The 13,802-nt window shown below is 41.2% G+C and overlaps 1 protein-coding gene across 4 annotated transcripts in view; it reads right to left on the bottom strand.

Moving 5' to 3' along the window:
* Positions 1-13,802, bottom strand: part of SLC35F1 (solute carrier family 35 member F1) — a 443,643-nt gene that overhangs the window by 25,462 nt on the left and 404,379 nt on the right. For all 4 annotated transcript variants that reach the window (XM_042939699.1, XM_042939697.1, XM_042939698.1 and 1 more), the window contains exon 7: positions 7,300-7,454. In XM_042939699.1, the coding sequence (XP_042795633.1) occupies positions 7,300-7,454 (155 nt within the window). The remainder of the gene's footprint in view (positions 1-7,299; positions 7,455-13,802) is intronic.

The following is a 13,802-nucleotide window of genomic DNA, read 5'->3' as shown; positions in this document are numbered from 1 at the left end:
CAGCTACAAAAAATAATCACTACTTATGCAATTACTCTCAACTTTATTACAGCTATTCTGTGGCAATATTAAACCTTGAAAAGGTAATCGCAAAATGTGTGAAGTAAGCCATTTTCTATTGTAAATGTCAAGCAAAAAGGAATATTCTGCATATTCAACACTGGCTGCTATCTTCCTGAAGAATGTTCAGCATATGATGGCATACTGTAAAAGAATTTATTGGCATTTTATTTTAATAGCACCTGAATGTTTTGTATTTACGGCTATCACCTAAAAATCCTATTGTAAGCAATGAAGGAATCAAGGAATCCAGCGGAAAATGACTGATACAATATTTTCTAAATTTGTATCATGAGACCCAGTTTTGCCTTTTCAAACAAGGAATAAGAGAAAACTCACAAAATGTTGTTAAAAGCTACACCTTGTTACAAAATCTTAAAATAAGTTGTATCCTAAAAGTGGAATGAGATAGGGATTACTAATTCCGAGACATACATTTAATCAGAGAAATGGTTGCCATTTATAAGCCATCTACTCCCTTCAAAAACTCCATAAGGCAGGTATCATCACCCTGAAGTTGGGAAAGGATAAATACCTGGTCCAAAGTAATTAAAGAGTAAAAAGAAGCCACACTTTAAGTCTAGGCTCCTTTGACTTGGCAGTCTGTGGTCTGCTAAACATACCGTGTTTCTGAATTCATTCTTCACCCAGGAGACGTTCAGTAGCCCTCCCGCCCTAATCCATTTTCTCCACACATGCCTGAGTGTTCTCTTTGTTAAAGTCACATAAGAGCAGGTAGCCAGAACGACTTTAAAAATCAGCTGGGAAATTCAACAGAGTGCAGTGTCTATCTAGGTGGAGAACGTGTCTTCTTCGACCAGATGCAGCTTCTAAAAGAGCACAGCCATTATGTCCGAGCAGGTCTGGCTTGGAACCAATGTACCCTCACTTATCTTGGTGTAATTACTAATAGTCCTCTTGTGGCAAGTGAAGTGATGGCCCCCAAATGTGTTTACATCCTGATCCCTGGAAGCTGTGAGTATGTTACTTTATGTGGTAAAAGGGACTCCCCAGATGTGATTAAATTAAGGATTATCTGGGCAGGCCCAATATGATCACACCAGGGTCAGATTTGAAGATGCTATACTGCTGCCTTTCCAGATAGAGTTTGGGGCCATGAGCCAAGGACTGCAGACCGCCTCTAGAGGGTGGGAAGGGCAAGGAAACAGATTCTCCCCTAGAGCCTCCAGAAGCCACACACTCTGTTAACAACTTTAGCCCCATGAGACTTCTGACCTCCAATGCTGTAAGATAATAAATCTGTGTTGGTTTAAGTCACTATGTGGTAATTTGTTAGAGCAGCCATAGAAATCTAATCCTTTCCATTTCAAAACTGTCCTGTTTGTACAATAAGTATAAGGGGATAGAATTCATAACTGATCAAGCTCTAACCCTTAAAAGCCAACACACCATCAAATTGTACATCTCTTTCTGGGTTTGGTGATGGGGGTCTCTGAGGCCCAATAAAGCTCATTTTCTGTACTTTCCATGGATTGCTATAGATTTAGTGTTCTGGATTCAATAATGTTGTCAGATAACAAAGAAGAGACACATATAACCACTTCTCAAAAGTCTTGTAAAATTAGGGTTTGCAAGAGCACTATACCATGCAGGTAGTCTAATTCAGAATTAGGTCATTTGCTTCCCTGGGACATGGGGCTTTATTGCCCAGTCAGCATGGCAGTCAGCACAAGAGGGGGAGAAGGTACAGACTGTGTACTGACGGGTGGGGAAGGGAATGAATTTCTTCCAAAGGTGGAAAGCAAGAAAAAGCAAATAATCAATGTTGGGCAGGAGTGGTTCATTTAATCATTTAGTTCTGCCTGGGTAAGCAACATCTGTGAGCAAATAGCCCCCCGCCCCCTTGCAACTTGCAGATATTTATAACCAGACCAGAAGGTTATTTAAAGACATCATGATTAAGTGAGGGAATAAACTGTAAGTGCAGACTATAGTGAAACCAAGTGAGATCTTGGAAGGCACTGGTCAATCGCCAGTACTGAAGTGGGAGGCCCCTCCACATTGTCCCTCTCACAGTCGTGTCTGGCTTCCTCCAGTGAAAGTAACTCCCAAGCCAGTCCCTTCCACTTTCAGATGGCTAATTGCTAACAAGATTCTTTTTATTTAGCTATAATCTTATCATCTTTGCCCTTTGGTCCTAGTTCCAATGGCTGCAGCCACATAAAGTCAGTCTGAAGTACTGGGCTCTCGATTCTGGCTGCATCAGAGGATCATCTAGGGAGCCTTCAAAAATCTAATACCCAGGCTGTACTGCAGACTGTATAAATCAGGATCAGTGGGAGGGGGGACCCAAGCATCAGTATTTTTAAAACTCTTTAGATGATTCCAATGTGCAGCCAAGGTTGAGGGTTACTGGCTTAAACTCTCTTCCCCACGACACTCTTTATAGAGTTAGAAGTCACCCTCACCTGAGCTGAATTTTCTCTTCCTTAGGCTGACTTTCATCCATCCCCTCAGAACAGGGGATTTGAGGCAACTGGCAATCATAACTGAGCAGCCCTGGAGAAGAGCACTGTTGGGGACCCTCAGGGAAGACTTGTGGCCTGGGGTCCATGGTGGGATTGACTTGGTTCCTTTCATGTTTTTAAAAGTATAACCAGATCGATAAATTGCACTTCATCAAAACTAAACTTTTTATGATTCTAGGTACACTAACAAGACAATGAAGAGACAACTACAGAGTGGGAGAAAATATTTACAAATCATGTATCTGACAAGTGTATATACTACCCAGCATATATAAAGAAATATTATAATCAATGATAAAAAACCAAATAACTCAATTAAACACACACACACACACACACACACACACACACACAGAAATATGACCCATCACATGACATCACCATTTTTGAACTTTGCAAAATTTGCCAAGATTTTTGCATTAACCATAAATTGCTTACGATGATAAAAGTACCACCAATAAGCATTATTTAAAAATCAATTTTCTGAGATGGCCCATCCGGCTCTAGTGGGAAACCGACAAGCCATTCAGACCCACCCTTCTCCCTAGCTCTAGAAAGCCTCCCATCTGGGGAAACCCAAGGCCAATTTCAGAGGCAGGCAAGCTGGGCCAGGGAGAAAAAGTCCTGAATTTTCCAAACAATGTCTATTTGACTGCAAATTCAAGCACTGCTTGGGAGATTCTTTTAGAAAAGGGGAGAAGGAAAGGTTTTTATTTCTAGATTTAAATTGAGTATTCAACTTATTTCTTTGCAGATATTAAACTCCATTCATAAAACAAGGAAAGAACAGTACAAGGCAGTATTTATTCAAGAACTCAGAGGTGTGGAGTCAACTGTAGGTACAATACAAGTGAAGGGGAAGGAGAACTAGAGCATTGTCTGTGTTGTAATATTGGTTACCATAATAACAGGGCTTTGCAAATACTGCCTCTTTGCAGGGCTCCTGATTGGTCAATAGGATTCTCAAACTATTTTAAAGATCTCTGTTTCAAAAGAGAAATGAAACGGACCAATTATAAGACTTATTTTAAAATGATTTAAAAAAAGAAGAACACTGAAACATTCAATGTGAGCAAAAATTTAGTATACGCTCAGTCCCCAAATTATTTATATTAGCCCAAAAGAGGTATCACCCGAATTCAATAATTAAGGATTGTTAAATCAATGGTTCTCAATAAACATATGGAGACATTTTTGATTGCCACTATCAGGGGGACGCTATTGACATTGAGTGGGCAAAGACCAGAGACGCCATTAAACATCCTATAATGCACATGACACACCCCCTTAGCCCAGCAAAGAATCTCCTGGTCTAACATGTCAATAGTGCCATGGTCGAGACAACCTGGGTACCTAAAACTGTTACATGGGATACTATATATCCATTAAAAGAATCTTGTGAGTGATTCTCAACTCTGGTTGTGTATTAGGATAAGTGATGAATCCCCTGTAGAGCTTCGAAAAGGCCCCATTCCTGACCAAACAGTATCAGACTCTCTGGAGTGGGACCTGGGCATGACTATGTTTTATATTCTCTCCAAGTGATTGTAATGCATAGACAGAGTTGAGAACCACCCATTCAGACTCACATACATATTATGTATAGATATTGAATGACAAGGGGATATATACATGCTGAGTTTACATAAAGCATGTAACAAAGTAGTTTTTTATTAAATTTTATTAAATTTTATTTTATTTAATAAATTACATTTAATAAAAATGTAATTTATAAAATATTTTTCATATTAAATAAAAACGTATTTTATTGAAATACAAATGAACTATAAAGTACATATATACTATAAAAACATATATACTATAAAGTTGTATTAATTTGTAATTGCATTTATCTGTATTTTTTTAACTTTCTCACAATGAACATGTATTCGTAATAAAAGACAATAGACCACTCTGGAAAACAGTTTGGCAGTATCTTATAAAATTAAACATGTTATGACCATATGCCTTGAACTAGGACTCTTGGCTGTTTATTGCAGAGCAATGAAAACTGTTCACATGAGAATCTGTATATGAATGTTCAGAGCGGCTTTATTTATAATAGCCCTAAATAGAAAAAAACCCAGATGTCCTTCACCGAGGGAATGGTTAAATAAATCATGGTACATCTATCTCATGGAAAAGTGCTCAGAAATAAAAAGGAATGGACTACTGACATATGAAACAATCTGGATGAATCTCTAGAGAATTATGCTGAGTGAAAAAAGTCAAACCCAAAAGGTTACTTACTGGTTAATTCCATTTACATACCATCCTTGAAGTGACAAATTTAGAGAAATGGAGAATAAACACAAAGTTTTGCAGCATTCTGAAGGGTGGGGGAGAAGCAAGTAGGCATGCTTGTGAAGGGTAACATGAGCACCCTTGTGGGGATGAAAATGTTCTGTATGCTGATGCATCAGTGTTAATATTCGGATATTGTGCTACAGCTTTGTGAGATGTTACCAATGGGGAAAACTAGGTGAAGGGGAAATGGGGATCTCTCTGTATTATTTCTAAAACTTCATGTGAATCTATTATTATCGTGAAAGTCTAATTAAAAAATTTTTAATGTTTATTTATTTATTTATTGAAAGAGAGAGAGAGATTTATTGAAAGAGAGAGAGAGAGAAAGAAAGAAAGAGAGACAGAGCATGAGTAGAGGAAGGGCAGAGAGAGAGGGAGACACAGGATCTGAAGCAGCTCCAGGATCTGAGCTGTCAGCACAGTGCCCGACGCGGGGCTCGAACTCATAAACTGCGAGATCATGACCTGAGCTGAAGTTGGATGCTCAACTGACTGAGCCACCCAGGTGCCCTGGAAGCTTAATTTAAAAAAAAAAGACAATAGGGATCAATTTTAACCAGAGAAAACACCTATTGTGTTGAACCAATCGTGGGAAAGAAATGTATCTGTTAAACAGTAACAAAATATATGTACATGGTGAAACATTGCTTTGAGAAATAAAAACATCCACCACACCTCCAAATTGGTGAACACAAGAATTCAATTTTCAGCTAACACAGCCTCCCTTCTGATGGCATGATGAAGGCTTACTACATGGCTTCCTCTCCAGCAAACTTCCTCATCCCAAGTAAGAAGCAACACACATGCTGGGAGAGGAAGATAGAGTGCACTTGGGAAGGCACTAGCTGTGGATGCCTAACAGCAGAGGAGAGAAGAAGAATGGTGGCCACTGTGCTGAACAGGTAAGACCGTGGCTAGGTGATCCCCAGGGCTCTGGAAAATAATTGGGTGTGGTGGAGGGGGCATCTCAGGAGAACTGCTCGTCCCAACACTGTGACTGGGAGAAATGGAGGAATATGCTGTGACTTTTACTGTTACCCCCATGAGGACCAGTGTGTGCTCAGGAAACAGAGATTGTACCTTCTAGACAAAACAAATTACAAACAATGTATAAAGGCTGTCATTTTTTTTGCCACCACACTGGGCACAGGGCTCCTTATGAAACAGGGATGCAGCCCTTTCCCTGTCTTCTGCCATGGCCATTTTCTCTACCTCTTGTCTTTCAGATCTGCTTCTGGTCCTCTCGGCTAACCTTGTTTGTAATCTTTTTTCCACCCGCGTCTGCCCTTCTTAGTCTGTTTCTTGGCTATGACTTTGGCTCATCCAGTAATATTTCTGATTATTCACTTCAGCTGCATTGTTAGCCAGTCTCCCTGGTGATAGGAGACTTTCAGGAACATGGCCATATGGGACGCTGGGGACCAGCGTCATCTCAAGATGGTCATCTCATACTCTTGCCAGCTTAGCCTTTCTTAGGGAACCTCCAAACATGGTTTGACCTGGTTGTAGATGCCCTGCCCACCAACATGGCCCATCAGTGGGCCACACCCATGTGCTAGCGATGTTAGCTGTAATATCACTGCTGAGGCGCTTGACTAGAAGCGGCCAGAGTATATTATCTCTTTCTTCTGCCTCTTCTTTTGCCTGCCCTAGTTTGGTCTTGTTTGTCTGGATATTTCATACTGGTCCTTTTGCACCCTGTTCAGAGTCCCCACTGACCCAATCAACTGTTAATGTCTGAAGTGAGTGCAGTGTTTAAAAGATAGAATCTGACTCCACTGACCCATAATTGATTAGTCCTGTCTGCTGTGGGTGAGCAGGTTGGTCATCTGGGATTTGAAAAGACTGCCATGTTTGGACTGAATACTTTCTTCTTTACTTCGGGCTGATATACTAACTGCAAATGCTTCAAAAGATCTCTTTGCATTCATTTAGTCCAAGCCCTAATCTTTCAGTAAAGAAGCAATATTTCAAGTGCATTAGCATTTTCCACTCAAGCTTGCTATGAAAATATCTGCAAAACAGAAATTGCGGGAACTGTTATCTTTTCTCCAATAAGAACATACCCTGCCAGTGCCTTTGGTAGAATCCACTGTGTGGTTATAGTTTGGGAACTGTACAAATCTTACTAGCTTTAGGCTAGAAGAAGAGTAGCTTCTGGGTTGAACGGTGTCAGAAAAACTGTCCTGCATTTTCCAAAAGCCCTTCCCTCCATGGCAGTTTCTTATCTTTCACCATCAAGTGCCTGTGGTTACTGGTCTCTTGTGACAAAATGGTGCCTCTGGCTCCTGGTAGAAAGGTGAGTATCTGGGGGGTTAGCACACGAAGTTGCACTCCTGCTTCCCTACACAACACCGGGGCGTTCCACAGCAGGGCATTCCCACCTATATGGGTTATGTCCCACCAAGTGTTGTCTTCACAGAGGAGCACTGACTCTACTCACCTTGTAGTGGAAGAGAAACAATCCGCAGAACAGACTGTACAAATCTGCCGTGAGCAGGGAGAGGTTGACGGAAGTGGCACTGGTTTTCTTTATGACGACCGGCATGAAGCTATACAGACCGAACATGCAGGCGCTAAAGCCAACGTAGAGCAGTCCTGCGAGGAGAGGAAAGAGAGGGGATGTGACAGTCTCTTGGGGCCTCTGAGTACCCACAGTGCGTGGACCAAGGGGGCCGGTGCATACTACTGATCACTCACACAGGGTGTTTTTCTTCACCGTACGAACTGACTTTATTACTGGGTAACATATAGCTAAAACATAAAATAAAACGTAAAAAATCGTCGTGTGGAAAACGAACTTGCTGCTTCGCATCCCATAACTGATATTTTGCTTCTTCTGGGAAGGAGTGCCTCTTAGTGGCTAGCGTCGGAATGTGGGGTCAAGGCTTCTGAATTCTGTTTCCGATGGTGCTGTACTTAACGTTTCCTGTCTATGTCTTCTACAACATTTTTTTAAATCTCTTTTTTGTTTGCAAAATTACTTGGTTCCTGTATCGCTCACAATGATGAAGTATACAGTCCTCAAAATGGAAGGGCTTACGTATCACAGACAGGGGGACTAAGAGTACTGAACTGGAATCCTGTGTGACCTGGGGCAGACCACTTCATTCTCTGAGCACACCATGATCTGTGAATTTCTTCTAGATCTGTGAATCCTGCTCAGTCCTACTTCCCCATCACCCTTCCTCGCATACGGTGGGTTCTCACATATGGGCTCTGCTATTTTAGAAGTAGTTAGGTAAATGCTTCACTTCATTGTTTTTTAAAACAGAAAGATAAGGGGCGCCTGGTGTGGCTCAGTCAGTTAAACATTCGACTTCGGCTCAGGTCATGGTCTTGCGGTCTGTGAGTTCAAGCCCTGCGTCAGGCTCTGTGTTGACAGCTCAGAGCCTGGAGCCTGCTTTGGATTCTGTGTCTCCCTCTCTCCCTCTCCGCACCTCCCCCACTCACACTCTGTCTCTCTCTCCTTCTTTCTCAAAAATAAAATAAACATTAGAAAAGTTTTTTTAAAAAGAAAAAAAATAAAACAGAAAGATAAAAGAAAGTCCTTAAATGCTATATGGTCAGCCCCCCCCCCCCCCATTCTCTAAAATTGTCTCTCATTATAACTAGATAAACACTTGTTAGTACTGATTCCATAACTACACGATTTTGTTGAGTCTGAATCAAGAGTTTATGGCTAAATCTAGAATTTGGTTCACCTTTTCCTAGATGGTGATACAATACAAATGTACAAAAATAATGCTCATTTCTCTACCCTGAAAGAATAAAGCATAGAATAAACACAAGTAATATAATTCAGTGGACCTTTGGGCATTTTACTAAAATAAAAGTATCCGACCTGTCCAAAGGAATTCTTGATGAAGTGTTTGGTGAGGCCATGGGACAAATGCTTCATCTGAATTCTATGAATTCGGGAGGATTTTGTAGGTACTGGGCACCTAGTCCCTTTGCCTATGAAGACTGGTGATTCCTCTGAAGAGAAATTTGGTTTTCTTATATGAAAAGTATTTAAGGAATCATCATCCTATATATTTCTGATTCTCAGTTTAAAGAAAGCCACATCAAATCTATATAAAAAGATTATTTTGAACATTAAGTAAGCAAACTCAGTACAACAGCCCCCTCTAGTGTGGTGGAAATGCCCTAAGAGGACACTAGAATAACCACTTTCCTAGTTCAACAAAGTACACGTCCTCTTGCAGATATTCAGACATAGTAATATCAGATAGCTTTTGACTCACCATCAGAAGTTTTAATTCCCTAAAAACGGTCACTTTTCCTGTAATTGGGTTTCATGCTACTAATAATTCATCCTGCTTTAAACCAAGTTACTAAAAGTGCAATACTAAATAACCTATGATCAATACATGGAAAGACATAAATTATCTCAGCATTTCTTGAAGGAATCTGAGATTAAAAGACTCGGAACAAGATATATCCTTAAGTTAATCCACTAAAAATCCACTAAAAGTAGTCAAACTTGATCAGAACATAGTCCAGGCACCAGTCTTTTTTTTTTTTTTTTTTTTTTTTTACCATCTCACTGATTTAGATTAAATATGATTGAATTAGAAAGTTCCAGAATCCTACCCTTCCATCACCTTACCTGGCACACTGTAGACTCTCACATGTGGGATCTGATGTTTTATATTCACTCAATTATTCAACCACGTATTCACTGACTACCTACTCTGCCTTTGGCTAGAAAAGTAGTGGAAAACAGAATAGGTGAGAAGTTTAGAGTTGCTTTGGTGCTAAGAAGGAAGAAAATGGTTCCTTATAGGTAATGGCAGGGGGCTTGCTTTAGGAAGGTTGACTGGCTGAGGCTTCTTTGTGCAAGTAACATTTACCTTGAATGCTCAAGGACTAAAAAGAGATGGCCATGGGAAGATCCAGGACAAGAACATTTCAGGTAGGGAGATCTGCAAATGAAGGACCCCAGTGACAGAGCCTGATGTGTTCCAGGAGCTGCCAGGGCCAGAACATTTGTGCAGGATGAACAGAATGGGGCAGAAGGAAGGAATGAGGGTGGAAAATTAGGCAAAGGATGGATTATGCACGGCCTTGTAGGTCTCAGAAAGAAATTGACATCCTATTCTAGTTGTTAATAGGAAGCCATTGAGGAGTTGGTAGCAGGTGGCCAACACCCGATCTACATCTTTAAAAGATAGCTCTGGCTGCTATGTAGAGAAGGGACTGGATGGAGAAAGCATGGCAGACTAGCAAGAAGTGCAGTGTCTTAATCCAGGCAGGAGATACTGGTCGCTTTGCTCAGGATGGCAGTGGAGAAGAAGGGATGTGGCTGGGTGTGTAGGGAACTCGACAAGCCCTGGTGACAGACCGGATGTGGGTAGAGAGAAAGGAGGGCATCATGGATACCCACGGGTTCTCATGGGTTCTGGTTAATTTAGAAACTGGGTGAATTATGGCGCCATTTACCGAAATGAAGAGAACTGAGAGAGGGCACGTTTTCAGGGGAAATAAAAAGCTCCGTTCTGAACACGTTAGTTTTAGATGCTGATGCATCATCCAAGAGCATCTGTCCAGTCGGGAGCTGGATGTATAATTGGCAGGCTCAGAGAAGAGAGGGCCATACAACTGGCAGAGCCACGGAAAGTAGGAAAACACATACATACATACATACATACATACATACATAGCAGAGTTTTGCTCTACTCATCAGGCTGTGTCAGGGCGCTTCAAGCTTAAACATTCTAAACCTATTTTTAAAAGCTGCATAAATTAAATTTAGGGATACAGGAATGGAATATATACACCATCACAGTTAACCACTTAGCTAGGTCAACCAATGTTTTCGTGTGCGAGCATCCTGTTTTGTGAGCAAAGCATAGTCAGCCGAATGAACACATTATTAAGGTCGGAATGCAGGTGTGTTGTTCTCAGATGGACATTAGCTAGTTATTACGTGCTAGCAGTGCATCTGGAGACCCAACGTGCTGTCCATGCAGGGTTTTCAAACAATCAATCAATGTGATAAAAAAAAAAAGATGAACTGATTAATCTTTTGATTGACAGCTACATACCGGCTGCAACAGCTACATTTATAGACAAGGTATGTGTATAACTATTTCTTATTTGAAATGCTTTCTCTCTCAAAAAAGACAGCATTTGGTAGCTCTTGTCCTCATGCATTAGAGATTTAAGTTAAAGAAGTTAGAATACTGCTATCAGCCAATACTGATTGCATGCTTGCTATATGCTACTCTAAATTTTTTTTTGTAACGTTTATTTATTTTTGAGACAGAGAGAGACAGAGCATGAATGGGGGAGGGTCAGAGGGAGGGAGACACAGAATCCGAAACAGGCTCCAGGCTCTGAGCTGTCAGCACAGAGCCCGACGCGGGGCTCGAACTCACAGGCTGTGAGATCATGACCTGAGCCGAAGTTGGCCGCTTAACCGACTGAGCCACCCAGGCGCCCCTCTATGTGCTACTTTATACACATTATTAGTATCTACAACTGTAGAACACCATTTCTATTGTTACCCTCTTTATAGGCAAGGAAATGGGCTAACAGAATGTATCAGTTCAGAAACACAGTCCATACGACTGGTTCAATAAAGGAAATTTAATTGGGGGCACAAGTCACAAAGGTGCTTGAATGGGTAATAGGGCACATAGGGATGATGAGGCACCCCGGAGGTTAGCAATAACAGTAAGTTATCCACACTCCTGGAGTTGGAGAGATCCAGGGAGGAGGCTATGCTGCTAGGGGTCAGAAGGTAGGAAAACCTAGCAAAGATATAATCACAGAGGGCACTCAGCCGTTTCTGGAGACCTGACCCCAAACAGCGAGAAACAGGGAGACACCCCCTGGTTTCTTCCTTCCTTCCTTCCACCCTCCAGTCTCCTACTGCTTCCAGTTGGCCAAATCTAGTTGGAAATCACTTAATAAGACAGCCTGGAAAGTACAGTTTGCATGAATCATTATAGAGCAGAGTAAGGGTAAGAAACAGACAGATCTGTGAATAAACAGGAAAAACCAGCATACGGAGGTAGGGTAACTTGGCCTTGGGACACATGCTGTCTGACTTTAAATTCTGAGTACCTACCAGTAATCTATATTCTTTAATTATTATGAAGAGAAAATAGGGCTTTGATGGAGCATCCTATCTGATTCTAATAAGCATCTCAATGTATATACAATACATATATGATATATACATGGTGTACATGATATATGGTTAGATATGGTATGTTTAGATGTGATATACACATGTGTGCATGTGTGTGCGTGTGCTGTATACTTTTATCTCATTACCCGCCTGATGTTCTGATTCACTTTCCTTTGAATATACTAGATTTTTAACACATTATTTTTAATTCTCAAAGATGGCTTCTTAAAACATATGCATCAGGCTAAGTCTGGAAAGGGCATCAGGCAGGGAGGGCTTGCTCAAATAGTGCACATCAGTACCCACCCCTCAACCCCCAGCCCCCACAGGCAGCCATGAGACTTGTCGAGTGGCCTCACCTCCCCAGGCCCCTGACTCAACCTCAGTTAAAAGGGTGCGCTCTTAATTACCTTTAAAGTCCTTCCTGCTCTGTGGTCCCATTACTCCATCTTCAGGAAAAGGTCAAATCTTTGTTTTGGCCTCCAGAAGAAAACCAAAACCCAAACCAAAACAAGCATCACCCACAAGGGCAGTGAAGAAGCCCCCTGCACACCACAGACCTGAGCTGGCTGACCCACAGCACACTTTTTCTTTCCTTTAACGTTCGACTTTCACATCATCTTGTATTTGTTCACACATCTTTTAACACAATATGGCAAATGGGATAAAGGGAATGTTGAAGTCATTTATTAGATTTCTGACGGTGATTTGAACACACCTGCTCCACAGGACATTTGAGCTCTGTGAGGTCGTATATGTTACTGGAATTTACTGATTACATAACCAGACCCAGTCTTTCTGTTGAGTAGAGTAAAACAAAGAAATAAAACAAACAACAACAACTGTGGTCTTCTTGCTTTGAATTACTCTCTGTATCTTGCAAGTGTTATAAGAAAATAACAGAATCTGTTTTTTAAAAATTTTCTGAGTGCAGAAAATATAAAATACATTTATTATCCCACTTGCTCCATAGAAAAAACATGTCTTTACTTTGATAAAACGTCAACCATATGAGCTACCCAAGAGACGGCAAGAGGGAAATTGCTGATGTGGAGACGGGGGAGGAAGAGGAGTGCTTTGATAGATGGTGGGGAATGAAGACGGTCTTGGATTTCGGTCTCTTTAATAAGACGCTGTGAGCTTTCCACCAAACACAGTGATCAGAGCTTGGCACTCTTGGGTGACTTCCCAAGGAGTGCAGGGATGCTCTGGGAGGACCCTGACCCCCTGGCCTGATGTCTCCTTGCCTCTCCAGTCCCCAAGTTTCAGTGGTTGGTATGCCATCTCCTGGTTCCCCAGAAAGAAAGAGCAATGCAAGCCTACACCTCTTGCCATTGTCCCGCCACTTCCTTCTTGTCTATGTTTTGAAAGATGAGAGATGGCGGAACAGGTCCCATCTCCCTTGCTTGTCATTAACTCATTTAGTAAACATTTACACACCGAACCTTATGTGCCTAGAACTGAGCTAAACCAGCCAAACCCTGTAGTTGGTCAGGATGAGGAAATGAGGATTAAGATAGCCCTCATGTAAAAAACATCTCAAACCCAACGTTATTAATGCTTTGGAAAGAAAAGGATGAATATTTGGTTCTCTTTCTTGACCATTTTAGCCTCATTTCCAATCAGGAATTAAACTGATGGCTGTATAATGTATTCCTTTTATACTGCCTTTCATCATCTTGGACTACAGGGGATTGACATTTTAATGGCAATAAGAGAGTTAAGAATAAAACTACCTTTTGATGACACATTTAACTAACACTGAATTATAACAGAACCTCAGTGGACATGCACATGCCATCCAC

The sequence above is a fragment of the Panthera leo genome, chromosome B2, assembly GCF_018350215.1.
Source record: "Panthera leo isolate Ple1 chromosome B2, P.leo_Ple1_pat1.1, whole genome shotgun sequence".
Classification (NCBI taxonomy): domain Eukaryota; kingdom Metazoa; phylum Chordata; class Mammalia; order Carnivora; family Felidae; genus Panthera; species Panthera leo.
The sequence above is the reverse complement of the archived record's forward strand: the minus strand, read 5'-3'. Positions and strand labels throughout refer to the sequence as shown.